Below are 27830 nucleotides of genomic sequence, written 5' to 3' on the forward strand. Positions count from 1 at the left end.
GAGGGAGGGAACGAGGGGTCTAAAATGCAACACCCATTTAAACACAAGGACTCTTATTGGGCTGTTGGTAGGTCTGTTGTGTTAGGGGGTGGGGGCAGGAGGTATTGTCCTATTGTTGTGGGGAGGCTAGTTGGAAAATACCGCCATACTCATTTACGGTTACTGCCCCACAGTATGGCCATAAATCTACCAGTTTATCAGTGCTGGTAAAAGTGGCGTTAATCCAAATTAGTACCCAGCGAGGGGGGTGTCGGCCTCCCAGCCAAAACGGCGACATTACCACATGGTAATCCCACAGTCTGAGCCTTCTCATAGCGGGAGACAGCCATCTTCCCCAACCGGGTGCTCAGGTAAGTGCTGCTCCACGTGCCCGAGGCCCCCTTTGCCCGCCCCCCTTTCCACATATTTTCCCCACCCCACTTACCTTGCGCTGCCTGGTTCCTCGCTGCAGCCGGGAACCACAGTGTTCCCCGTGCGCTCCTGCTGCCTTGCAAATGCCCATCATGGAAAGGGAGAAGGGACTACGTAGTCCCATCTCAGGATCCATGGTGGGCATCGCTTTTTTATTTTTAAACATGTATTTAAGTTGAGAAAGTACTGCGTCCTTCCTCAACTTAACAAAAAAAAACATTAGTATCCAGTGCATCATGCCGGATACTAATAGCAATATTACCCTTGCAGGGGGGGCATTACCGGGCCTGGTAATGCCCCGGGCTAGCGGTTAGGCCTTACTTCGCTTGGGCTGCTACATGGCCCAGGGCATTATCTGGCCCAATAATGCCCCCCTGCTCGTGTAATATTGCTTAAATTATAGGGCCCCAATGGACCCCACTGGGGTTTTCGATGATTTATGGTGGGCAGTAATTCCACCCATAGTAATTCGTCCATATTTTGGTGGGAATATGGGGCAAAAACGTCCACTATAGTGTTGGAGGTGTTTTCCTCCACACTTCCTTTAAATCTCTAGTATGACGGCATAGCAAAAGCCGCAGTAATTCTGTTACCACCACTTTTTTTTTACCAGACGGCCATACCCGTCAGGCGACCTTTTGTATGTTTGTGTTTTTATTATTGCTGTTCTATGTTTTTGTATTGACATTTTTTTAAAAAATCTTTTTAATTATGATAGTATCATCCTGCAAATCCAATGGTGAGACTAACTACACCTTTGTTCACTCATAATCACAATGAAGGCACCTTTCATAGAAGTATTTAAAGAAGCCACTTACGTCTCAGTGCATTCAGAAAGGGTTGGATAAATCCAGCTGCATATTCAACATCTGGTGTATCAACTCTGCCAAGCTGGACGAGGTGATGATCCACAGGATGGCTGACTAGATCTTCTAGTTCTGTGTTGTTGAATTGGGGTCCCATTGAAACCACAAGGATAGCGTAACCCTGGCACTTGGCCTTCAGGGAGGCTCCCTCCAGTGTCTCCTTGTCCCATAGACTCGTCTCACCCGCTGATATCACAAACAGGATCTTGCTCTTTCGAGGTTGTGGAGCCTTGAGCATCATGTTTTCAATGGTCCACTGCAAGGTGTGGCCAATAGCAGGTGGTCCTCTGAGTTGATGGACAGATTCCCTGAGATGCCTCTTCATGTGGCTCTTGCTTCCATAAGTCAGCAGATCAAACTCCACATGCGGCGTCCCGAGGCTGCCGTTTGTGAGGCGCTGGGCTGCGAGGCTCACCAGTGCCACTCGATCCCCTGCTTTAGAAGTCGTTGGCTGCATGGAAATGTTAAAGCCATCAATGAGGCTACTGACGAGATCTCGGGCTCTCGCAAGCTGGTCCCCTGCCGCACTCTGAGAGCTGTCCAGAAGGAACACCACATCTGTGCCTAATTTCGGTGGCGGGTCAGTATCCTGGTGGCACGACGCTTCAGGTTTACATCGGTCTATAACAAAAACAGACACGTGATTATTTCAGGACAGCATTGGAATTCATAAAATGTATGCAAAAGACACAAATATAGTATTTTAAGATAATAACCCATTCGGTGTGTTCCTAGCCCTCTGTAATGAGGCATATCCTTCATCCCGCCAGATGTGCTGGAGGTAAGTGAAGCTTGTGTGCATTGCCAAGACCTGCGCCCGTCCTCATTTTCGACCAATGACAGATCTGTAACCTTGACTCCGCAGGAAATGTGATTCCAAAGCAAGGCACCGAGAAAAACTGGATCATTCATTAAGCAATAAGCCCTGAACTGGGAGGCCATTACTGCTTCCAGTAATGCCATGGGGCCCATAATTACAGGCCCCAGGGCATTACTGGAAGTGATGGTGCACCCCCCACCCTCCCACAGTGAGGGGTCTATTACTATTATTGCTTTATTGTATCCCAGCCCATAGGACTTGAGTATGAATAGAGTCTTTTTTTTAAGTTGCAAGACACCTTTGGCGTTCAGCAACTGAAAACAAGAAAAATAAAAATGGTCGCCATGGAACGGGGAGCAGGGACTGTCCGTAATCCCTTCTCCCTTTTCATGACGGCCATTGGAACAGAGAATACGACTGGGAGGAAGGCTATGTTGGGATGGCAAGGGCTAGGCAAGGGCCAATGAGATCGCTTGTTACAATCTCATTGTTCCTTGCCGGGGACTAATATGAAATATTCCCACTGTGATTCTGCTCACACAAATTGATCTCGCCAATTAATCCTCAAAACTCATCAAAATCCATCTTTCAACATGAATATAGATAAGTACATGCTAAAATCATGAATACTTTCTTATAAGTTGATGATACGGTAATTGTTCCAACTTTTCAATTTGGGACCCAATAGACCCCACTATCTTTTTAGACCCCACTATTATTTTTTTAAAAAAAAACTTTTCTTTATTGGCAAGAAGTAGTAGCTGGTACGTTACATGTTACAACAACAACACACATTTCATAATTGAAGAGTGTATGACAATGCAAAGACTCTACAGAAGGTCACATATGTTCATAAAAACGGGTTAATTACAACAGGGCCATTCATCGTAAAGCTTGATCAATCCCCTGTTCAGGAGATGCGGGAAAAGACAGAAGCTCCAAGTCCACCTTGCTGTTCTGGTAACTACAAAACTCAGTCCATATATTTTTAGGTCGAGCATTCACCGGCAACATGTTGATACAGTCCTACTCACATATTTGTGTCCAGGTAAGGGCTTTTAACCACATCTCTAGTGAAGGGGGGGATCGACGCTTCCAACACTGCAGGATGCATTTCTTGGCCACTATCGCAGCCACATTCAGAAATCTAGCGACCCGCTTTGCCTCAGTCCCCTCCCAGAGCCCAAACAGCAGAGACAGGGGGTCAGGGTCAATACGGAATCCCACCATCTCAGAGAGGGCCCCAAGCACTGCCTCCCAAAACGGAGCCAATGCCCCACAGGACCAGAACATGTGGGCGTGGTCCGCATCGCTGGATCTACATCTCTGGCAGGAGTGGGAGTGATCCCGTGCAAATTTCCCAACCGTGTAAGGAGTGTAGTACAGGCGATTGAGTAGCTTGTATTGAACACATCTAACTCTGGAATTGAGAGAAACCTTGCGTGTATGCATGCACATTTTGGCCCACATACCATCTGTGATGTCCAACCCCAGGTCTCGGCTCCAAGCATCCCGGACAGTGTGGGGGGGGGGTTCTACAGCTCGCGCCATTAACATTTTATACAGGGCGGACACTATGCCCCTACCCCATGCGGAATTCGCAATATAGCAGATCTCAGGGGACTCTGGGGGTTCGTCCGGATACGAAGGCCACATGTCTTGGACTGCCGCTCTGAGTCGAAAGTATTGCAGCAGCTCCAATGAGGACTTGGAGTGCCCTGGCCTCCATGTATGCGGGGTGATAAATTTCCCGTCGGGGAACAAGTCGGAGAATGACCTGTATCCAGGTCCAACCAGTGACGCATCAGCAGCTTATCTTGTGTGGGGGTGAGGCCCGGGAACGGCCACAAGGGAAGCCATTTATAGTACGGGGGGGACCCAGAGCGAGGCAGCAGAACCTGTCGCCACACCCTGATAGTGGAGGCCACTGGGTCAGCAGGGGCGTCCGAGCGATACGAGTGGAAAAGGATCAGGGACATGACATTTACCTCCCCAGTCGCGAGGATCTCGAGCTTAACATGCGGGGGAGGGTCCTGGTGCTGGTACCAGTGTGTGGCGTGCTGAGCTTGTGCGGCTATCCAATACTGGGTGAGATCCAGTGCATTGAAGCCCCCCTTCTCGTAGGGTAGAGTCATATGTTGCCACTTCCTTCGCACGGCACCAGAATGCCATAGAAAGCGGGCACACCCCGCATGCAAGTCCGCAAAGTATTGTTTCCCGGGCCAGAGTGGAACATAAGCAAATATGTATAGGAGCTTTGGAACTATGATCATTTTTATTAGGGACAGCCTCCCTGATAGTGAGAGGGGAAGGTTACACCATCTTTTCATCCTGGCCTCAGTATATTGCGCGGCAGCCCCATAGTTATCGGCCAATAGAGAGGGACACCTGGACCCCAGGTATTTGATGCCCTCAGGGGCCCACTTGAGCGGGAATTCGCATGCAGGTTGGGAAGTTGCGGGTGTGAGGGGAAAGATTTCTGATTTAGTGTAATTTATAGTGAAGCCCGAGAACGTGCCAATTTTGATTATTTCACAAATGATCGGGTCGAGATGGACCGAAGGGTCTCTAATATACAGAAGCACATCGTTTGCATAAAGTGATATAATTTCGGGGGTGTCTCGTAGCCGTATCCCTTTGCGCGTATGGTTGTCTCTTACACTATCCGCCATGGGCTCGATAGCCATCGCGAACAGCAGGGGAGAGAATGGGCATCCCTGACGCGTCCCTCTGTGGAGGGTGAAGGAAGCTGATAGATGAGAGTTAACCAGGACTCTTGCCACGGGGTTAGTATATAGCAGTTTAATGCAGGACAGCATGTATGGGCCAATCCCCATCCTCTCCAGCACCGCCCATAGGTACTGCCATGAGACCATGTCAAACGCCTTTTGGGCGTCAAGTGTCACGGCAACCGCGTTGGCTTTGGGGTCAATCCTGGAGATGACATTGAACAGACGCTGAATGTTAAAGGCAGTGGAGCGGGCGCGGACAGAACCGGTTTGATCCGGGTGGATCAAATATTTCATGATGTGGAGGAATCTATTTGCTATGATCTTGGCGAAAATTTTGGTGTCTGTATTAATGAGGGACAGAGGTCTGTAGGAGCCACATTCATCAAGAGGCTCACCCGGCTTGGGGAGCACAGTGATGACAGCCTCACGCAGAGACTGGGGAAGGGTAGCAAGATGCAGGGACTCATCCCAAACCTCATAAAGCCACGGGGCAAGAAGGGCAACGTGCTCTTGATAGAACTCGGCAGTTAGGCCGTCTGGACCGGGAGCTTTTCCTTTAGGGAGGGCCGAGATGACCGAGGTGATCTCATCAAGGGTGAAGGGTGTATCTAATTGTTCTTTAGTAGCTAGAGATATAAGGGACATTGGGATGCGGTCGAGGAGGGCATTCAGATCTTGCGGGCTGTGCTCCCGCTGCTGGGCATAGAGGGTTGCATAAAAATCTGCAAAGGTCTCAAGAATGGGCCGGTCGGACCAATGCCACACTCCATTATTGTCGATGATACTATCAATCCGGGCTCTGCCCCCCTCGGTCCGGACAAGACGGGCAAGGGTACGACCCGTCCTCTCCCCCTCACCATACTTCTGGGCCGCAACGGGTCGGGCAAGGTATCTTATCTCGCTGAGGGCAAGGGACTCGAATGTGTCCAGTTCAGTTCGTATCTGTGCTAGCTTGGGTGGAGAAGGGGTGGTAGCGTACTCACGCTCAAGCTCCTTAAGTTTGGACTCAGAGCGGCGTACAGAGTTTCTAATGTCTTTCAGGACCCCAGCCTCCCTGGAGATACACATGCCTCTGATGAAAACCTTGAATGCCTCACCCCATCTGTTGTGTTGTTTGTTATTATCAAAAGACGAGGTGATATCTGCAAGGATGTCGGCCCTGAAGACAACATCCTGAAGTGCCTCTGACTTAAAACGCCAGTTAGAGTGATGGGGGAGGTCCGGGTGCAAAGCTATGTCCAATGTGATCAGGGAGTGGTCGGACAGCGTGCGCGGCAGAATCTGTGTGGTAAGTGTTTTGCCCATGAGCCCAGCAGAAAGAAGGAAAAGATCAATTCTAGAATGACTATCATGGGCAGAGGAATAAAATATAAACTCTTTAGGCCTTGGGTAGAGCGCTCTCCAGGCATGAACCAGACCGGCTGTGACCATGTGTGCATGGAGGCGGCGAGCGGCCCTGGACATTATTCTGGGTGCAGCTCTGGATCTGTCCAATTCGGAGTCTAGAATGAGATTCATGTCCCTCCCCCCCAGATAATTGGAACCCCAACATATCCTAGGAGGATGTCGATAATGTGATCAAAGAAATCAGGTGCATCTATGCTCGGGGCGTATGTGTTAACCAGAAGGCATTCTGTATTAGCGAGGAAACAGTGGAGGATCACATACCTACCCTCAATATCAATGTGGCTGGTGTGCAGGGAGAATTCCAAGGACTTGTGAATCAAGGTAAGGACACCCCTAGACTGTGAGGAGTACACCGTGTAATATTTGTTGGGGCCCCATGCCCGGGCTAGAGAGGACGAGAGGTGTGCGAAGGCGTGGGTTTCTTGCAAGAGAAGTATTTTAACCCTGTGTCGCTGGACATATGGAGTAATCCTGCATGCCTTCGTGAAGTTGCTGAGCCCTCTGACATTCCAAGACATTAGACTAATAGCCATTCAGTAGCATTTTAGGGGGGATCCCAGTAACATGTGATATAATTTGTTGAATAAGTGCCGACTAACAATACAGTGACGCGTTGCATCGCGCCATGAGCCACTACTACCTCACCATTTTTATTATAACATCCCACAACTGTACCCCCCCCCTCCCTCACTGCCTACCCCAACACAGCAGTGCCCAAAAACCCACCCAAAGATTCAAGTCGAGCGTGCCAAACCCAACAGTGCAGCTCTTGCCCACACACCAAACTGGGGCGCAACCAGTGATCATAACAAGCCAAACTCGGCGTTGCAACTGCAGCGGGGGTCGCTGCTTCCGTGGGCCCGACTGAGGTGACTGATCGGTGGGATACACCGTGTAAAGTACAGCGGTAAACATGTTAAGTTTCCAGGAGACACCACAGCAAAATACGATTAGCAGAGGGTATAGAAATTAAAGGATCCAATGATCGGTGCAATATACCATAGATCATACCCCGGTATCACAAGTTGAGTTTCAGGAGACATTACAACGAGTTACGACAAGCAATGGATATGCGAGACAAAGGATTCATGAGATAACAAGGAAAATGCAAATGACGAGCGTGCCTTTGGTACAATAAAAGATTCAGGCCTTGGGGGCGAGGCAGGCTAGCTGAACCCTCTTCTAATGGATCGTCCACCGGACCAGGGAGAGGAATATGGGACTCAATAAATTTCACTGCCTCTTCTGGGACCGTGAAAAAGTACAATTTATTGCGGTGGGTGAGCTTCAGCCTTGCGGGGAACAACATGGCGTATTCCGCTTTCCTCTCTGAGCAGTTTTTTCACACCATTGAATTGTCTGCGCTCCATTTGGACGTTGACGGAGAAGTCTGGAAAGATTCGGATAGTCTGAGACTCCAGTTTCAGTTCACCCTTTTCTCGAGCCAGAAGTAGAATATGATCCCTATCCCTAAAGCTGAGAACCTTAGCAATAATTGGTCTAGGGAAATCGCCCGACTTGGGGCGGGGGGCCAATGCGCGATGAGCGCGTTCAATAGTGAAAAACGGGGAGAGTTAAGGATTGCCCAAGAGGTCTTTCAGGAGGTTTTTAACAGCACACAATGCGGATATTGTTCCTGCGGGATCTGGACTCTAGGTCGTCACACTTCGCCTTGACTCGCTTCATATCGTGCACCAAGTCAGAGACCGTGTTTTGGAGCACGTGCACCTCATCCTCATTGGCCCCAATCCTGGTCTCGGCCTCAACCAGCCTAGCGCCGTGCTGATCCAATTTGGTGCGTAGTGAGGCTACATTGGCGTTTATGTCATCTAATTTTTCATGGAATGACGCAAAGTTCTTTACCATAGTCTCCATAAGTGTCGTAAGGTCTGGCTGAGGGGAACATGAGGGTGTGTCTGGATGGTCCTGAGGCGAGGCGCCCCCCCCTGCTCCTGTCTAGAGAGATTTTTGGCATATTTATCGATCGCCCCAGTTTTGTTGGCCCCGCGTGACTTGCCGGACATATTCGGTGACACACCAAGACCCCAGAGGGCAGTTTTGTAGAATGCACGTACCAGGCTTCAGGGCTATTGGGGGCAAGGGCTCCAGGAGGGTCCACACCATCCCACCCCACGCGGGACCATCCGCCTTATAGGGATTAGGGCAAGATATACACTAGGCAGGTGCGTTGCGAGGTACAAGTACCACTGTGCAAGAATAGGCAGTGTGTCAAGCGACAGCTTTTGACAAAAAGTGGCAGGGCAACTTAGAGGGGATACTGCCGAGAAAGGCACACCAGAGATCCAGTCGGGTCGCTAACAGACAGTACCAGCTGTGTAGGGCACTGCGGGCCCAGGGCGTCAGGCGGGCGAGGGGCACTAGCAGGTGGATGCTCTATCTGGAAAAGCTGTCAAGGTGCCTCAGGCGGCAGGGTGATAAGGAGAGGGCGGCAGTAAAAACAACAGGACCGGAGCAATGACACACGGGCCACCTGGGGGGTCGAGCAGGCTCAGCAGGGTTTAAGGCACATAGTCTCAAGGTAACCAGCTAGGTGTGGGGGGCAATTGTGTCCTGCGAAGAGGGGAGGTCGCCGCCCCCAGGATTGAGAAGTTGCAGGGAGCGGATAGCAGCAGTTCCAGGCCCCCTACTCCTCACCTGTAAGCAGCAGAATGCTGAAGATGATGCAGGCAGTGTCCCAAGTCCAGTACGGCCCCAACCAGTAGCGGCGGGCAGCCCACGAGGCACCAGCCATAGAGCCACGCCGCCACCAGAGGGCCAGGGCCACCCCAGCCACCACCAAGTGGTCAGGGGACCCGGCGGAGAAGCCGCCAGGCAGATCAGGTCCGGCGCCCGAGCCGCGGGGGTCCGCTCCAGCGGGCCCCGCAGCGTGATGTGTGATGAGTGGCGAGTGGAGGAGGAACAGGATCCCAGGGGCAGGCGAGGAGGGAGGCCACACGGACGAACCGCAGGCACCCGGCCACAGGGAGAGCAGGCCGAGGAAATGAAAGCGCCGGGCGGTGGTGCGCAAGGTCCCGACTCCGTAGCGGGGCTGGGCTGAAGAGGGACCAGGCCCGCCGCCCCGGCGGGAGACCACAGCACAGGCGGCAGGAGGAGCCGGGCAGCCCGTAAAATGAGGACGGCCGCCTCTGGGGAACCACAGGTCGTCGGGGCCGCAGGTGGAAGACGCAGTCCAAGAGGCCCAAGGGGCCACAGCTATTAAGCGGCCAGAGCAAGAGTGGGCCGCCACGACACCACAGCGTCCGCTGTCCTAGCGGGGGGGACCGCTCTGGCAGCCCCCGCGGCCCGATGTCGTCGGGCCCGCCCGCCTCCCTCGCTCTCCAACGGCAGGTCAGGGAGAGGCGTTGCGTTAGGATGGCACAGGCAGCAAGTACTGGGCAGCGAGGAGAGCGGGGCTGGGAGGAGGAAGCGCTGCCCCAGTGACGCACGAGGCCCAGCCCCGAAGTTGGGCGGGCGGGGAGGGAATCCGGCCCGCAGCTCGAATGTCCAGACTCCGCACAGCAGGGCAGCCAGACGAGGCAGGAGAACCAACTCCCGTGGGCCTCGGCGACCAGGCCCGCAGCCCAACCACACAGCCAAGGAGGCCTCAGCCGGTGGGCGGGCAGCACAGGAACGGAGCGGCCAGAGCTCCGATCTTCGCCCAAAAGATATCAAAGCGTAGCTGATTAAACCGGCAGCACTATGCTCGCCTCCTCAACCTCGGATGAGAGATAGAACCGCTGATTTAGGCGGATGAACAGCAGCCGGGCCATGGAGCAAGAAAGCTAGGCAGCCGTCTTGCAGGCTGCTCAACAGCGCCCCCCCCCCCCCCGACCCCACTATTATTTTAGAGCGTTTGCTGGCATAAGGGCAATGTTTTGTATATTAAGACTCAAAATGCATATGAGATTTGGTATAAGGACAATGAGCCTCATTATAAGTGCGCTGGTCCAGTAACAACGTGCAGGTAAACCTACCGGCATCGTTGTTACCGGACCAGCACACTATGAATCTGTGGGCGGGTGCCATCCCGCCTGCCAGCGTCTGACCTGGCGGCGGAACGGCAGCCGCCCGGAGACTTTCACTGAGGAACCGGCACCTTTATTAACGGTACCAGTGCTTCTGTCAACCCCATTCCCTTTTTAGTCCTATGGGACTCGAATGGGATTGGGGATTAACAATTTATCGGGGCCTGACTTTCAGGAACACCGGGGTCATAACCCCTTGGTGTTTCCTGAAAGCCAGGTGCCGGTAAATATTGCAAGTCTGGTGGCAACCCCCCCGTAGCAACGGCAGGGTTACCACCAAACTTGTAATGGGGCTCAATGTTTTGAATGTTAAGACATACAGGGCCTCATTGCGAGTTTGGTGGTATCCTCAGTGCTAAATCCACCCAAATGACACCAAACTATAAATCCATTACTGCCACTTGGTCTGGCGGAATTACTGCCATTTTAGTGGTGGCAGAGTTAATTCCCATTTTTCTAGAGTCCATTGGACTCTGAGGGGCTTTTTTGGCAGAATTACTTTGGCAGTATTTCAGCGGTAAGTGGAAGGATTTACGTCCAGCATGATGCTGGAGGTAAATCCCCCACTCCAGGGCCATACTCGTAGTATGGCGATGTGGGAAAAGTGGCAGCAATTCCGTTCCCTCCAGTTCTTTCCTGCACCGCCATACTTGTAATGATCCCCAAAGCATCTTCAGATTTCCAGGCCTGTGCCTTAAATTGTGAGGCTACCCGGACACTCATAAAGCAGGAATGGAAGACACAACTAATGCGGAACTTTAAGTTAGCATGGACTGCGTTATGTTAAATGTAGTTCCATGGCTATGAAGGCGAATTTAGCTACAGCAGACTGTATATCATGTTATCCCTCTCTTTATGATGTTTTATTGCTAAAGTAAGAGTGTTGACAGATTTCTGTAGGGTAAGAAGTAGTTCCCCGTTTGCCAAAGGAGCTATTCAAGGGGGACCTAACATGAAAAGCTACTACACAGTTTCTGAATGTGCACATTTAAGTGACATGATGTGTACATGGTAAGTGCACAAGTCACATGTCGGCTGCTAGCGTGTCTGTATACAGTGCATATCAGACACATACAGAGAGGAGTGTCCTAGAGTATGGGTCTGATTCATTGAACTGCCAGCAGCTCCATTTGCAGAACTTTAAACGTCATATAGCCCGCACAGCAAAATGTCAGCGAATCTTGATCTGCATGCGGCACTGCACATTCCACAATTGGCTACTAAGAAGGATAACAGAACTGCCTATTCTGGGCCAAAAAAAAAACTCTTATGCCAGGTTGCGGTCCGATTGGAGATTATACACTGATAGTTTTCACATTTGAAGTAGATAACTCAAATCTTGAACTTTATTGGTCCGCTACCTGGAAGATCTAGTCACATGGGACCACTTTCCCCTCTTTTGTCTCTGGAGGATAGCTCAGGGGCAACATGCTCGCCTTGGAAGCAAGACGACGCAGAGCAACACAGGTTCGATCCCTCGGGACCGCGCTTAGAAACCTCTGGGTATTAAGCGTCTTATAAATAAACCATTACAATTACAACTTTGCTATGGGCTACAGAAGGCGGCAAATACTACGAGGGTTGCTAAGGACTGCATTGTTAATGTTTATTTTATTTGTAAAGCGCACCAAACCCTTGGGTATCTGGCATGTTTTTCGGTTACATAAGTACATGAATACATTAAAGCTAGTTTGTCCTGGAGCTTATCCACACCAATTTGGAAAATCTTAGTATTACACCTCTTTTACTTGACAATGAATGTAGTAGAAGAAGCAAGGTACATGCATGGTTCTATGTTATTTCATCGCGGTAATTTCAACGCCTGGTATTTAAACGTGTACATTATAACAAAAAATGTCAACAATTTTTTTTGTTTTTTGGGGGGGGTTTACCCCACCCAAACCTCCCCTTCCCCAACTATCTTTACCTATTCCCTACCCCCAACCCCATATCTGCCCTTTGCCACCCCCCCTGTAAAAAATTCAATGAACATTTTCGTTATGATGTGCACTTTTAAATGCCAGGCTTTACCAGCGATGAAAGGACGTCGTACTACATGCACACCCTCGCACTTGGTTAACTCTAGTAAAATTTCTTCTTTTGATACTCAAATAGCTGAGAAATGTCTTATTGAGGTTTGCCGCGAGATCTCTGACATGCAAAGGCACAACATAAGACTTCAATGAAAATTCAAGATCCTGTGCCCCACTTGAAAGGGTTTCTTATTAAATCCTCGGATGCTAGCATATGTAAATTACAGATGCAGTCAGCGACTATTCTGCACGATAATTCCATCCTTCTACTAAAATAGAGTCCCTCGGCAGCGACTAGAGAGATCGCGCCGTCTGACACTCGCGGACCAATCATTATGGGAACGTTAAAGGTCCGAGAAGGTATTTCCGAGCAGATGGTGAGAAATAAGGGTGTGGCGGTAGAACACGGTTTAAATACACAGGTGCTGGCATCAGATGGAGCACCTTCGATCATACAAGGAGATCCTATGCTTCGTAAATGGAAGCGGAAAAAGAAGCTACCGGAGAAAAATAATACCAAGAGCAAGCAACATGAAAAGGCTAGTTGCATCCATGAAGCTGATCATTTTGACGTACAGGAAATTATGGTGGGTATAGGGGGGTTTCAATTAAATAATCAAGAAGGCCAAAAAGATCAATAAAATTAAGAAAACTAAACCTGCCAGTGCTAATGTAGACCCTTGGTTATAGAAAAGTACAAATGCAGAGGCCATGTTGGTCGAATTCGATGATGCATCCCAAACAAATATCTGTGAATTGGACGATAATGTGGACTTTTCTTGTATCGCATATGTCTCAAATGGATTTAGTGATAACAAGATCCTCCCCTCTGGGATTAGGACAGGCCAAGCTGCCTTATCAAAGATTGTAAACTCACCTGTAACATTACGTTCTGCGGCTCATTTTGTGATCCAAGAACTATTCACTACTAATGAATAGTTCTTGTATCACCATCGAATAGATCATTAAATGGTGCCCACCATTTAATCAAACATTTATAATCTCATCATTTGGATTGGGTCCATCATTGAGGGTGGTCAAATCATAAGATATTGATTGGGTTGGAATATAAGAACTACACACCCATTGCTGCTGTAGTGTGCATGTAAATCGATTTACATGATGAATGTATAATGTCCTTTGCGTGAGACTTTCAGTGTATGGGGTTTGACCTCTCTATACAGGAAAGGGATTCCTCACACGATTCTGAAGAACAGCACGAAGTGAAGGTCGTTTGTTATCAGCAGGGTTTGCTTGTTATCTGTGCAAGGAATGGTAATGCCAGCACTAATGGTCTTAGTGCTAATAATAACTGGGAGTGGTTCCCTGGAAAACTCCAGCCCACTTTTGCAAAAAGACCCTAACACGGGGCCAATAGAATGTGTTATTATGTCCTGGAATACTAGAGGCCATAGACATGTTATAAGCAACAGAAAATGCATTTCTCATCTAGAGGACTGTGATTATTGTTTTAATGTAAGAAAGTTGGCTTATGTAAATACCAGATATACTGTCTACTCTCGATTGGCTAGTACAGGCAAATTTGGACATCCCTCTGGGCGGCTTTCAATTGGGGTATCATGTGGATTAGTGGCCAAGGAAATTAAAACTGGTTATTATTCCCCTCATGCCATGGCAGCCCGTTCTACTTTAGTAGCCAGTGAAACTTTAATGTCGCTTAACATCAATGACCGCCCAGATGGAAAGTATACCACTGAAATCTTGTTGAAATATCCGAATGGACTGCCTAATGTTACCATCTTTTGGGGTTAAGGGGTCATTTTATCTCCACTTTGGCGAGCCTTACAATAATGAGCTATTCTATCCCATCTCTTATTCACAAGGTGGACTGGGCTTGTCCAAATAGGAATGGGCAGGGAATTAGAGGGCAAACTCAAATGGCTAATAACATGTTTTGTATGCTAATAAGTGCCAAGGACGAGTATGCTCGTCCTTTTTGCATTGACTTGCATAATAGCCTGGCACTTTATGGTCAAACACAGGATGGTATACCTGGTAAACATTCATGCAAAGCAGGATTTTGTGAAAGTAAAATAGATGAATATAAAGTATAATGACATGAGCGATCATACCATTCTAACACGCAGGCTAAATCTAGATATACATGTCAAGTGCGTAAGGTAGGACCCGTGTTTACTAATAAGCAGGGTAACTGAATATGCCGGACCCAAAATTATATTTAAAATATTAATAATGATATTGACTTCACCTACACTGGGAACTTAAATGAGATTATACAAAAGTCTGTTGAGGATATTTCTCAATGGATTCACAGGCTGAATGGTATGTTTGGTCCATATGCTAGGCACTTCAATGTTGGGAATATTGATAAGCCATCATATATGATGCAGAAATTTCCAGAAGGACAAGATACCCGAGACAATCTATTAGATCGTTATTTAAAGATGCTATCCTGGCCAAATGAAATGAAATTGGAAAATTCAAAAACGATTTCAAGAATTGGCTTGGGAATTACACAATGCGTCTACTAAGAATTTAGATCCTTATTCGTATGTTGGCAACCAATGATTAAAAAAGAATGTTGTCTGTAAGGGTGCAGATGAAGACGTGGCACAGAATGGTGGCATGTTTATTGGTACACACATTTATTTAACAGAACATAATAAAGTAACCCTACCTGTCCCTATAACTAAGAGGCGTTTCCCTGCCTCACACCAAACTAAGGATGGCATCAGAATGTCCGTCACAAAATAGTCTACTATGCTGTGTTTCAAACCTATTTCCGTTCCTTACATTTCAAAAGCAAACTGTAAACTAGATTATTCTGTATTGTTTCACCCTGATGGGGAGGAGGTCTCCCTTCCTGAGACCTTCTCAGGTTATTTTCCTTTAGTTCCAAAAACAAGATGGGGAAACGTCTCCCTTCCCCAAGCCTTCCTTCGCTCTCTTTCAATAATGTTTGGATTTTAGTCGGAGGATATATCCTTTTTCCATTCATCTTTTCTTAACTTTTGCTGATTCTAGACCCCCTTCCCAGTTTTATAATGTCTCTCAACCAAGCCAGGTTTCACTAACCTGCCAGGCCTCTCTTCTTGTCCCTCTAGGGTGTTCTCTCACCCACTGTCTCTTTATATAAACTCTGTTTGGTCTCACTCGGACAAGGAAAATGGTTCCACACTGTTCCCAACAACAGCCTCCAGAGTTTCCCTGTACCTTCCTGGACCCCTTCCACGTACTTTCCAACTTGGTCTGCGATAGTTCCGGTCCTAGGCAACACTGGTAAGCTTCTCTGGATACCCTTGAACTCTCGCGGTCTGCTTATGACTTTTGGCACATCGGGTCCCATCCAAACCACTCAGATGGTTGATTGTCGAGTTCTCCAGCCTTCGGGGAAGACTGGGTTCTTCTCAGCCTTTTTGGATGCCGGCGTGTTGCTCCAGGAGTCCGAGTCTGTAGCGCGTCCTCTCTGCACGGTTTCGCTTCCCAGCTTGATGCTACTCTGGGGCAGGACTGAAACTAAGGACAGTCCCTCATGAGTTTTTATTGTAGGTTGACTTTCAAGTCTGTAATAGCTAGTATGTTGGTCATGTTTCCGCATAGCACTCTTCATTGGCCTGCTCTTCTTCGTCTAAGTATTTTCTTCAAAGTTATTCATACTCATTCCCCCCCCCCACTCTTCCTCGTCACAGTATTTGTTATCTGATGAACAGGACTGCAATGAATGAGGTAACTGGTAGAAGAAAGAGGAGACATAGGGAGTGGGGGTGCTTGGGCCTTATATATGTTGTTGGGTGAGCAATGCATGGCGCTATGGTGGTCAAGATACCGCATTCTTCCTTGACAGTCTTCCCTTCTCCCGCAGAAGGGGTCCCTTCCCATGGGATCCTCCCGCTGAGTACCACCCCCCCAGGGGGACTATCGGTTAGCTGCCTCACCTTCCTGGCCTCATGGGAAGGGCCCACCCCCGGGGAGAAGTGACGATATTGTGGGATTGATCACATGGTGCCATGTTTATAAGGAATTGACAGCTAATAACGCTATGCCAATTAATAGCATAGATGAGTCTAAGTGGTGTGCATTTAGAACTAAAACTTTCTATACGGACAATGGTGTTCTGACACAGAAAGGTTCGATATTGATGGTACACTGAGGAGGATATTTACAATTATATCCGCAAATGTAAGAGTTCTCGAGCCCCTGGCCAGACAGGCTGGCTGATTTTGTGGTGAAAGCTAATCCACACCTGTGGGCTAGACTGCTGCATCACTATTTAATTAACATAGTCGAGCACATTATTATTCCGAACTTTAAGAAGGGGGATAGAGCGGGTCCTACCAGCTACTGCCTTCTTCCTCTTCTTGATCTTATGTGTAAACTATTGTCTAATACACTGCATAAAGAACTTAGTAATTGGGCTGACACCAGCATGCTTGTACATACTTTACAATCAGGATTTTGCAGTGGATATAGTTTGATACATAAGTTATTAATTTTAAAAACACATGTTAAACCTACTTTGTATGTTGTGTGTATTGTATATAGGGCTGTATTCGACAGCATACACAGAAAGGTACTTTGGTCCAAGCTTACAAGCTACAGTATACCTGCAGGACTTTCAAATGTGCTCACCCAACTTTATAGTGGTGGTAGTAGTGTATTGATTAAAATAGATACTGCGGGGATTTAATTTCGTAAGATGTTGAGTAACCAGATCAATAAACAAGACTGCGCCTTGGCGCCAATGCTGTTTAATGTATTTATAGCTGATATGCTAAAATCATTATCCAGTAACAATCATTTTCCTCCCAAGCTCGGCAACATGCACATTGGATGTCTGGGCTAGGCAGACCACATTGTTCTTCTTGATCACACCTCTATTGGCTTAATACGTTGAATATCAGTGCTGAATATTCAAAAGATGATGGCTTGGCTATAAAACCAAGGTTATGTATTTTTGGAGTCAAAAGAAATGTCCCTGCACCGTCTGGCTATCATACAACTGCAGCTTGAAAGTAGTGAATTCTTATGTCTATCTTTGTGTCCTCATTACTAAATCTTCAATTGATAAAGAGTTATTGAAGAGATGTCGAACCAAGACCTTGACTAAACTTTCATTTATAAAAAATGTTAGTCAAAATGGAGGCTAAAGCTTGAAAGGGCTGATATGGGTATACAATGGTATTGAACTGTGGAGTTCCACAGGGGTCTTCACTCTTGCTCCTGTTGTTGAACTTGTATATGTCCCCCCTGCTGGAGATTTTGAGATGACATGGGGATGAGTTTCCACTCCCACACAGACAATACCCACATTTTCGTCAGGATTGATCATTTTTATGATGAATTTGGTAAGCTAGGGCAGTATTTGTAGGAAGTTGGTCGCTGGATGTCCAACAACCAGCTCCAATTAAATGCAGCTAAAACCAAACTGATTTTGTTTGATACAAAACATCTTCTCACAGTTGCCAAGAAGTTGCCGGTCCCGATTCTTTTGCGAACAAGCTTAAAATGTACATTACATACTGAGACTCCTACGTCAGGTACTCCCCTACCTTCCTGTGGAAGATCATGCTCCAGTGGTGGGTGCCTTGACTAATGCACACCTGGACTACTGCAACAGCCAACTGACTCGTATTCCCTCCAAACAAAGGATGAGACTTCAAAAAGCCCAAAACGCAGCTATCAGGTTGATTTGTAAACTGGGCAAATCGGCCCTTGTTTCCTCATCTCGTCGAGCTTTACATTGGCTCGCAGTTGAAGACTGGATTAGCTTTAAGGTTGCCTGCCTTATTTTGAAATGTATAACTGGGCTGGCCCCAACATATCTGAGTCAGTTGATTCGGCCTCATCAACCCACGGGATCTCTGTATCTAGTGATTGTCATCTCCTGGCGATCCCCCCTGAGCTTATTCATCAAGAGGAGATAGAAGATTTGCGGTTTTTGTCCCAAAACTTTGGAACTCACTCCCAATTGAAATTAGGGCCATCAAATCTTTATGCAAATTTCACAGAGCTCTGAAGACTTTTCTCTTTAGGTAGCTTTTGTCTTAGATGCAAGTGCTGTCCTGCATTTTCTTTGTGTGCTAGTGTTCCTTTGCATGTTTATGTTATTTCATCAGTGCTGCTATACAGTTTGTTCCGCCATGTGCGCGATATGCATGCAAAAATACAAATATACAAATACAATCAAAGCCTGGGTCTTGCTAGCCTATATAGCCTGGAGCTGCATATGAAATACTTGGTTGGACAAACTTTAAGCCAAGATATGGTGGCGGGTGCTGGGTCATCCCAAGTCAGTACAAGTAAAGAACAATAGGCTGGAGTTCGGTCTGACTTTAAGTACTACAGCCCTGATAAATAAAAAGTAGGCTACACATAAAAATACGTAAAAAGATTGACAAAGCCGTCTTTGCTATTATTGTCAAGGTTATGAGCAGTAAACAATCCAACATTATGAATGCTTTCTGCTCCTATATGGAAGCTATTTAGTTGATGGTTGATTGGAATTGCACATTTTTAATACAAAGAAATACCTTAATTAGGAAAACGAGGATTTTGGACGATAATCAAAATTTGAACATGTCCACTGGGAAAGAAATACCCAGGAATTAAATGCATTTATACCCGCATTCCTTCTCGCCATCAGTATTGCATATTACAATTTCCCTCAGCAGCTTTTAGAAGATTGTATTCTCTATTGAGAATTAATCAATTAACATGTACGTTAGTGTCGGGGCCATGTAGAGGACTGAACACTGAACAACGATACTGCTGGTTCTGTAATAAACATGATCAATTGGAAGCTGCCAAGTGCTTATGTAATGCACTCAGTATAATGAGGCATAAATACCGTAGAAAATGTGGCTATCACTATGATGCTTTCCATACAGATGAATTCTGGATATGATGATTAACCGGTAAACAAGTATCGCTTGTTTTAGCTCTAATCACATTTTGTACCTCAATAGAGGATAAGCTAAAATGTTGTAATTAGATGTTTTCTATTAATTTGTATCTAATATACTTACAGCCTAAAAAAGCTTTGTATATACAACACATTAAAACACGCATACAATAAATACTAAAAACACATGAAGTTACATAAAAGTAATATTGTCAGCAGCTCTTGTATCAAATCACATAACTATACTAAACAATCCCCTGTGATAGTTCTCTTAAAATCTCATTACATTTATAGTAACATTTAATCATGTGATAAATCAAATTGCCATCATTTCCCTCTAACAACGTTGTCCACAGCATATGCTTATCTTCACAATGTGTCTTGTTGTTATAGGCTTTAATATAGTTCCTTCTAATAACATTCAGACTAACACAGTGACACATGATGTGTTAAGCGGATTCAATTTCCAATTCACCACACAGGCGCTCTGACCGACATATACCCATTTTTGCGCCCTCAATTTGCAAAGCCTTTGCAACATTACATTTAAGTTGAAGATATTGCCTAATGATAGTACTATTAGGAAAAGCTTCTATACATTTAGGAGCTACTTTACGATCCATCCTGTATTGTACAAATGGCCCACTGTTCCCATTTGATGCCAAGTGTATCAATTCAGCTTCGGAGCTATGCTTGCAATGTATTTTAATTATATTACTTGTTTATTATAAGTGTGCTACTGTCTGTTAATATTTGCTGATATTTGAATCTCATGAATCGTGCACATAGTTACTTATTGTTAACTATATCACAGTTTTATGATCAAAAAATGAAACACCATATGGAAGATGAGCAGTTATGTTACCTATTTCACAGAGCTGTGAGCCATCTCTGATGTATCACTGACATTAAGTCTTGGCAACATATGTAAGGAAGGCATGGTATCAAACAGTAAGACAGACACAAGTGATCACAGTTTAAGGGTATTTATTGAACTTCAATTGGGTTTGAAAAACGCTTATCTAATCCTAAATCTAAAGATGGGAGCAAGCTACGACCATGAAATAATAATAACAAAGTCCTAGTTGAGTCTGTCAAAATAAAAGGGCCTATACTAATAAACCTATTGCCAATCCTTACTTCTAAATAAAAATAGTGTGGGAAACAATGTTATGCTAAATAAAAGTGTTCAAGAAATTATATGTCAGGATATTCAAGTCGGCTTCCCTTCCCCACATTTTCAGCATGGGACAAGGCTGCACACTTGGGCTTAGCACCCTCTTGGGCTTCTCTAGGACGAGGATGCAGTTCAAAACTCAGGGCCTTCTGTGCCATTCAAAGTCTCTTATTTCAGAGGGCCTGATGTAACAATAAAACCCTTAAAGTTCCTTTCTTTTTAGAATTTCACATTTACAACTTCTCTGGTGATTTGCTGTTCACACTGGGTCCCCCTCTGCCAGGCTAAGACCCACTTTAACAAAAGAAAGTTCCTCTCATCTTAGGATTTCACATATACTTCTTCTCTGGTGATTTACTGTTCACCCCGGGTCCCCCTCCGCTGGGCTCAGACCCACTTTAACAGAAAACCATCAATTGGTCTCCCTCTGACAGGCTTGGACCAAATTTATCTACTTTTCCAAACTTTCTCTACTTCATCAAAATCAAAGACTTTCGACTGTGCACTGGATTTTGCTCGACCCTTTGTAGGACCACTTCGATTCACCATTTCTCGTTCTATTCTTGATGTAACCTTTTCCTCACTTTCGCTTTTGCCACTTCTCAGCTGGTGTAAGGGAGGAGAGGTCTTCTCGGACCCCCCCTGACATTCACACGTGAAATGGATTTTGTGTTTACTCAAATGGCGGGAGATGTTGCCTCGTTTGTTTGTCTGATCTAGCAATTTGGCCTTAACATAATCACAAAAAAGACGGTAAACAAAGCCATCTGGGGAGGCGTACGGACTCCATTTTGTGCCATCCTACAACACCATCTTTCTGTGTGACTCATGATTTCTAAAAAGCCATCTCTCCCTCTGTCCAGTGCCACGCACAGAAAACCCAGCCTACCCCCTCAGCCTCCTGGCAGCTCTGCAAAGACCAATTTCTCACAGAAGCGCCTGGCATGTATTGTTGCAAATATCCAGTAACCTTCTCTCTTCCACTGAGCTCATTGCCCTGCTTGTGACCGGAGCAAACCCTGGCATGCATGCTCATCCGTCTCTGCAAACCTGCCTGTGCCACCTCGACCCCCACCTTTCGAAGTTACAGCTTACAGACTCTTTGCTCGCATTCCCCACTCCCTCTGTGAAGTAACTTCTGGAAGACCCTTCCCCCCTGGACCACCCTAAATTTCCCACCATATACCTAATCCTGTGTGATCGTATATCCTCCTTTAGACTAAGATCCATCCATCCATCCATCCATCCATTTCATTTGAATCGTGAGGCACCAGGGAGAATAAATCACAGAAGAGACTCTGTAAGATAAGGCACCTGGGAGAAGGGACAGAGGTACCCTTGCCCCCATAAAGGCATGGGTTAAAATGCACATATATTGGTCTACATTTTATAGCCTCCTCCATCTAAATAATGATTTCATGTCTAACATTATTCTTTGCATGCCAATGGTCATTGTGTAGTTTAGATTAGTTAGGAGTGTGACATCTTGTGATCCAAGCCTGACCTGTGAAGATGAGCCCAGCTGACCCACGTGCCAACTGAACCGCCCCAGCCACATCAGCCAATTGGAGGCCGACATTGCCTACACTCCATATGGGACCGTGCGGGCTGACCAACTGAAACAATCATATTGTACTGTATGTCATTGTGTCACTCATGATGATTCTTTGGTTCTTAATGTGCTGCCCATGTATTGTCTGGCAGAATGCTCTCAGAGCAGCAGAGTTATTTGCGTGCACATCTTTGCTGATATAAACTTTGTTCAACTTGCAATCTATCTCCTGGTCTCATTCCCTACTGGGGTGCATCCTTTATTTGGTTTTATTTTGTGTCATGTTGGGACCAGGTGCCTTTACTGGATACCTTACAGAGACCTTAGATTGAGCACCCACGTGGTGCCGGACCATTCTGTCAAAGATATTTTATCTTGCTTTTAAAGTTCAATCACAAATCAGCAGTTCAACTTTACTTGCACCTCTTATCACTCGCGTTTTAACAATGTTTATTCCAGCGCTTGCCATACCATGATGCTGCTTGCAACCATGGCTTCAACACAGCTGGTCCTGTATCGGTCTCCCAAACTCACCGTCTATGTTGATTAACTGACGCTGCATTGTTCTTGGAGCCAAGGACGTTACCACGGCGGTTGGTGCTTCTCTCTGCCTTGATTATTGAGACGGGAGGGCCAAGGGTATCTCCGACACACAATGCAAGATTCTTCAGCCTGGTTTTCTGGGCTTACGCTTTCTATTCTTGAGGTTTCTGGAAGGTAACGCTTCCTTGTAGAAAAGGTCAAGTTCAGCTGCAGTCTCGAAACTGCTGTTTGCTCTTGTGCTCCGCCTTTTATCCGTGTGGGGAAGCTATCTTAATGGAAGTCAGGTGTGTGTGTGATGGTCAGTTATTTCCTGATGTCGATTGACCATTGTATTAGAACATGTCAGGTATACTGCTCGGGTGTTAGTCTGTTTTCTCTTATAGCGGGCTGTCCGCATGAAAGTGTTTGTGTTGTAAAAGGGGGCGGCAGATAGGGGGGTAGTAGAGTTTCTAAATATCCTACCTGGTAGGATGGGGTAAAGGTATTACAAGGAAGAGGATACCGCATCTTACCATCCGGTGTCCCACTCCCTTAAGAGCCCTCACCCAGGTGATCCTCCCGCACTGGTCCACCCCCAGGAACTGGATCCAAAAGCGATGGCCTTTCCGTGGCCACCTGGATGACAGATACCTGGGGACTAGTAGGTGAGATACATTCTGGTTCATCACACAAGGTATATGTAGAAAGTGTGTCTGCAAACATGCTTGGCTGCAGAGAACCCATTTTCATTTTGCATAGCAAAAATCAATAAAAGCTTACTACAGTACTCCCTTCCAGATTGCATTCTGACACAACATGGGTGCATTTGTCAAGCATAGTATGTTCTCTCGCATAACAATGCTTATTATTCTTGTCTAACACCCATCGTTGTATCTGCATATTATAATAATGTTGAGACTCCCTTAATGCAAACTTTCTCTAGTCTGAGGGAAAGACTTACTTCATCCCCCATAGTTCCAGATGACGAAATACCTACTTTTTCAAGCGAGAGTAGAAGAATTGTGATCAATTAAGGAACAGTGACCAAGAAAGGATGTTAAGGCATCTTTCATGTAAAAGGATCTTATGATATGAAAACAAAGAGGGTTCTGGGAGTCTCTCTATGAGTACGAACACAGCCCATTGACCTGTTCTTGGGTGGATGGCCCCTGGGACAGTCTCAACCAAGTCTTTAGCGCACTGTCCCTTTCACAGAGAAGAAATATCCCTGCATATCAGTCTTTGTCCTGCCCAGGGGCAGTCCAGCACCAAAATGCTAGGCAATTCTCCTCTGAACAAGAGTACCAACAGCAACCCCATACACGTGTTTCAGCCTTGTTGGGCATCATCAGTGAGGTGGAGCTGTGCCTCTCTGAGAACATTGAGATCGCGCAAGTGCAGGGGAGGGGAGAAGGGGAAAAGTGCGGGGGAAAGGGAGGGGGCAGTGCTTACACTTTGAGGATAGCTCTGCTAATTGTCTATTATAGATCTGCTTAAACCACACTCCCTGCACAAAGGGGAGTGACATGCTAGACAAGCCCTTCCCTAAGGATTCAATCTAATACTTCTTAGTCTGCCCAAAAAACATATCACAGTCACTTTAGTTTAATGTTGCATCTTTTAACCCCCAGGGTTAAGGGGCCTTAATGATCATTAACCAGCCACAAATCAATTTGAGAGTAAACTCTTTGAACATAAAAAAAAGGTGAAGTCTGTGGGATCCCCTTTGCATTCAATGCACAACTTTTCAATTTTCAGACTTATCACACATTTTTATTTATTCATTGCATTAGTTTCATTTGTAAAGCGCCTAAGCCCGGGGGCATCAAGGCACTGTTGCAACCAGTTACACTTTATGTGGGTACATAAGGGAAAAAAAGAAAGGCTTACATACAGTGCATATGTGCATACAGAGAACTCAAGAGGTTATGAGGCCAGTCGGTGTTGTAGGGCAACCAGCCCGATTCAGTGTTGTTTAGGCAAACAATCATGTTTTTAGTGCTTTACGGAAGGCCGAGTAAGAGTTCTCTGCTCTTAAGGCAGGTGGGAGGGAGTCCCAGGGATTTGTCGCCCCTGTGGGGAAGCTTTTTCAGGTGGCAGCGCTAAGTTCCCCCCAGAATTGCTATGAACGTGCTCTGTTAATGAGTTGAGCCTTACTTACCATAACACAGAGTGCAAAGCCGGAGTGTGTTTAACAATGAGCTGTAATCTCCTCTGGCGGGGACCTTCAATAGCTGAAACTTCCCTGTGCCGTCCATCTGTGTACATAAGAAAGCAAAGAAGGTACACATTCTCATCAAAAGAATCGGTACAAAATTGCATCAATCAAATACTTTGCAAAAACGGCCTGGTGTCTTTAGTGCCAGAGGGCAGCTGTATTTTGGAGGTATCGACCAACTAGGAAAACCTTGAGGACCTGTTGGGGACTCTATTGAGGGCAATATCTAGCAGGTGCATCATAGTGACCGTGGGGCTCCATTGAAGATTTCCAGGTGGGAGAGTTTTACTACCTATTTAGCAGGTTGCGAGTACAATCATTTTCCAGGGAGTAAAACGTAGTTTTCATTGTCAACGGGTATTTTTAAGCAAGTCGAAACATGGGTATTTCTGTGGCAGTGCAGTCTGTCCAGGTGCACAGTAATAACCAACAAGAAAAAAGATGACTTTTCTGTCCTCTTAATGGCCCTCTCCAGAGTAGGCAACACAATTGCATATCTTCTCTGTGTAGCATACTCGTGCTTATGCCTCTAGCCTGTAGACATCAGCAGCAGTGTAGGCGGCACACGGGGCAGAGATCTGCTGTGTTTTTTGGAGTATTTGCCCAATTCTAATTAATAGAACCGACAGGTACGCGGATCATATGCAGATGTGGGTTGCTGGGAAATGCACGTCTCTTTCCCAAAATACCAGTTGTTGCTTAAAGGTTTCTCAATGTTTCTCAATGTTTTAATTTGATCAGTCTTCCCTTAGTGCATCGTTACAGATAATCAAAAGGGACCTACTGGCTATTATAATAATTCGATATTTATATCACCCTCCCTACCCCACAGGCAAAGCCACCCTCATCATTGCCACCTTCCTTCTTGGTCATCCGACCTATGAAGCGCGTGTCAGTTGAGGCTTTTGCTGCAACCTTCTCGCCCCCTCCTCTCCCTTCGGCTGACTCCCACCCTGACACAGCCCTCCCCACTCTCCACTCTGCTATATCTGATACTCTTGATATCCTTGCCCCTGTCATGAGAATCCGCCTGAAGCCCAAAGCCAAATGTAACTCCTGGTATGACTCGGATCTCGTCACCCTTAAACGCAAGTGCAGGGTGGCAGAGAAGAAATGGCGTGCTTCATGTGCATCCTCTGACAAACTGGCCTGTTGCATGCTCCAAAGGCAATACCGGCTCTCCGTTCTCACTAAGAAGAGAGCCCACATCCAAGCCCGCATCTCTGCGGCATCTAACAATTCGGCCGAACTCTTTAAAATCTGCAAGGAGCTGGCCAACCCTGCTGCAGTCTCTACCTCTCCTGTCCCCTCCCAGGCCCTCTGCTCAGCACTGGCCTCTCACTTCATCTCAAAAACTCAGTACATCCTGTCCTCACTCTCCTCCTATCACCCCCCCCCTCCTCTACTCCCTGCTCTCCCTCTAGCCCTTCTGCAGCCACCCCTCTTCTCCCCTTCTCTGCCTTTCCCCTTTTTTCTGCTGACAAGGTTTCGAGACAAGTCCGATCTATGAAAGTCTCGTCAAAACAGGTCCACCCCTGTTCCTCCAAAACTATCAAGGACCACATCGACTCCTTGGCCCCTGCCCTTGCTGACTTCTGCAATCACTCTTTCGCCGCTGGAGTCTTCCCATCCCCTCTCAAGCACTCCCTTGTGCACCCCCCTTCTTAAGAATCCCTCTTCCGACCCCTCCTGCCCAGCTAACTACCGCCCAATCTCTATCACTCCCTTCCTGGGCAAGCTCCTGGAGAAACTGGCCATCTCCCAGCTTAATCTCCATGCTGAATCTGTTGGCAGTCTTCATGACCATCAGTCTGGCTTCAGAGCTGCCAGAAGCACAAACTGCTCTCCTGAACATCCGTGAGGACCTGCTCTCGAACCTTGATTCTAACATTCCTTGTGTTCTCATTTTGCTTGATCTCTCTTCTGCCTTTGATACTGTCAACCATACCATCCTGCTCAACCGTCTCCGTGATAACCTGGGTATCACTGGTCAGGCTCTGGCGTGGCTGACCTCTTTCCTTTCCAATCGACCCTCCCAGGTCCAACTTGGGTCTTTGCTTTCTGACATCTTTTTCTCTACCTGTGGTGTCCCACAGGGTTCTAACCTCTCCCCCTGGCTTTTCAACCAGTATCTGGCACTTCTCGCCCACCGCATCGCCGCTCTCTGCCCCTACTTTCAGTGCTATGCGGATGATACCCAGCTCATTTTCAGGCTACCCTCGGCCTCTTCTTCTCCTTCCCTCATCTCTGACTGTCTTTCTGCTATCCAGGACTGGTGCACCGCAAATGACCTCTGCCTTAATGCCAGTAAGACTGAGATTCTACTGATCGGCACACCCACTCCCACTCTCTCCTTCCCTGCAGCTCTCTGGCTGGCCTCTCTTGGCCCTCTTCCTGCTCCTACCTGCAAGGCAAAAAACCTCGGGGTCATCTTCGACTCCACACTCTCCTTCTCTCCTCACATATCTGACGTCTCTAAGAAGTCACACTACCAGCTACACCTCCTCAGAGGTATCCTTCCTTTCCTCTCCTTACCCCAGAAGCTCACTGTCCCTAGAGCCCTGGTTCTCTCGAAGCTTGACTACTGTAACAGCCTCTATCTAAATCTGCCTGCCTCTACTCTCCGCCCTTTGCAACTCATGCAGAACAGGACTGCGAGACTTGTCCTTGGCCTCAAGCCCAGGGACCGTATCTCTCCAGGACTGAAATCGCTACACTGGCTCCCAGTGATTGCAAGGATCAAGTTCAAAACCCTCTGCATTGTCCACAAATACCTTCAACTCTCTCTTCCTAAATATCTTCCTTCTCGAGCTCTTCGCTCATCTGCCTCCAACTCCCTCAGGGTCAGCCGCTTCTCCAAACAACGAGTTGGTGGCAGATCTCTCTCCGTTGCAGGGGCCTCCCTCTGGAACAGCCTTCCTGCCTCCCTGAACCATCTCCGGTTCCGGAAGTACCTCAAAACCTTCCTCTTCGCCTCCGCTTTCTTTCCCCCTCTCCCCTGCTAAAGTTATTGAAACTGCACTGAACCTGCAACTGGGCCACTCGCCGTTCTCGGTCCTTGGCCCAGCCACTCTCCTCTGCACTGCCTCCCTGGCACCCCCTGCACTACGGGACTGTGTCTTTATCCCACAGCCCCCCCATCCCAGCATTTATCTGCACTTACTCGCACTGCCACTAGTTGGCC

At 47.0% G+C, this 27830-nt stretch overlaps 1 protein-coding gene across 1 annotated transcript in view; it reads right to left on the reverse strand.

The window, feature by feature from the left end:
- The window catches only part of COL6A6 (collagen type VI alpha 6 chain), an 858285-nt gene that overhangs the window by 27566 nt on the left and 802889 nt on the right, over positions 1–27830 (reverse strand). The window contains exons 34-35 of the mRNA XM_069646627.1: positions 24590–24686; positions 1230–1898 (exon numbers count right to left, since the gene is read on the reverse strand). Coding sequence (XP_069502728.1) covers positions 1230–1898; positions 24590–24686 — 766 coding nt within the window. The remainder of the gene's footprint in view (positions 1–1229; positions 1899–24589; positions 24687–27830) is intronic.

Source organism: Ambystoma mexicanum, chromosome 2q (genome assembly GCF_040938575.1).
Source record: "Ambystoma mexicanum isolate Mex_15411 chromosome 2q, UKY_AmexF1_1, whole genome shotgun sequence".
In the NCBI taxonomy this organism is placed as follows: domain Eukaryota; kingdom Metazoa; phylum Chordata; class Amphibia; order Caudata; family Ambystomatidae; genus Ambystoma; species Ambystoma mexicanum.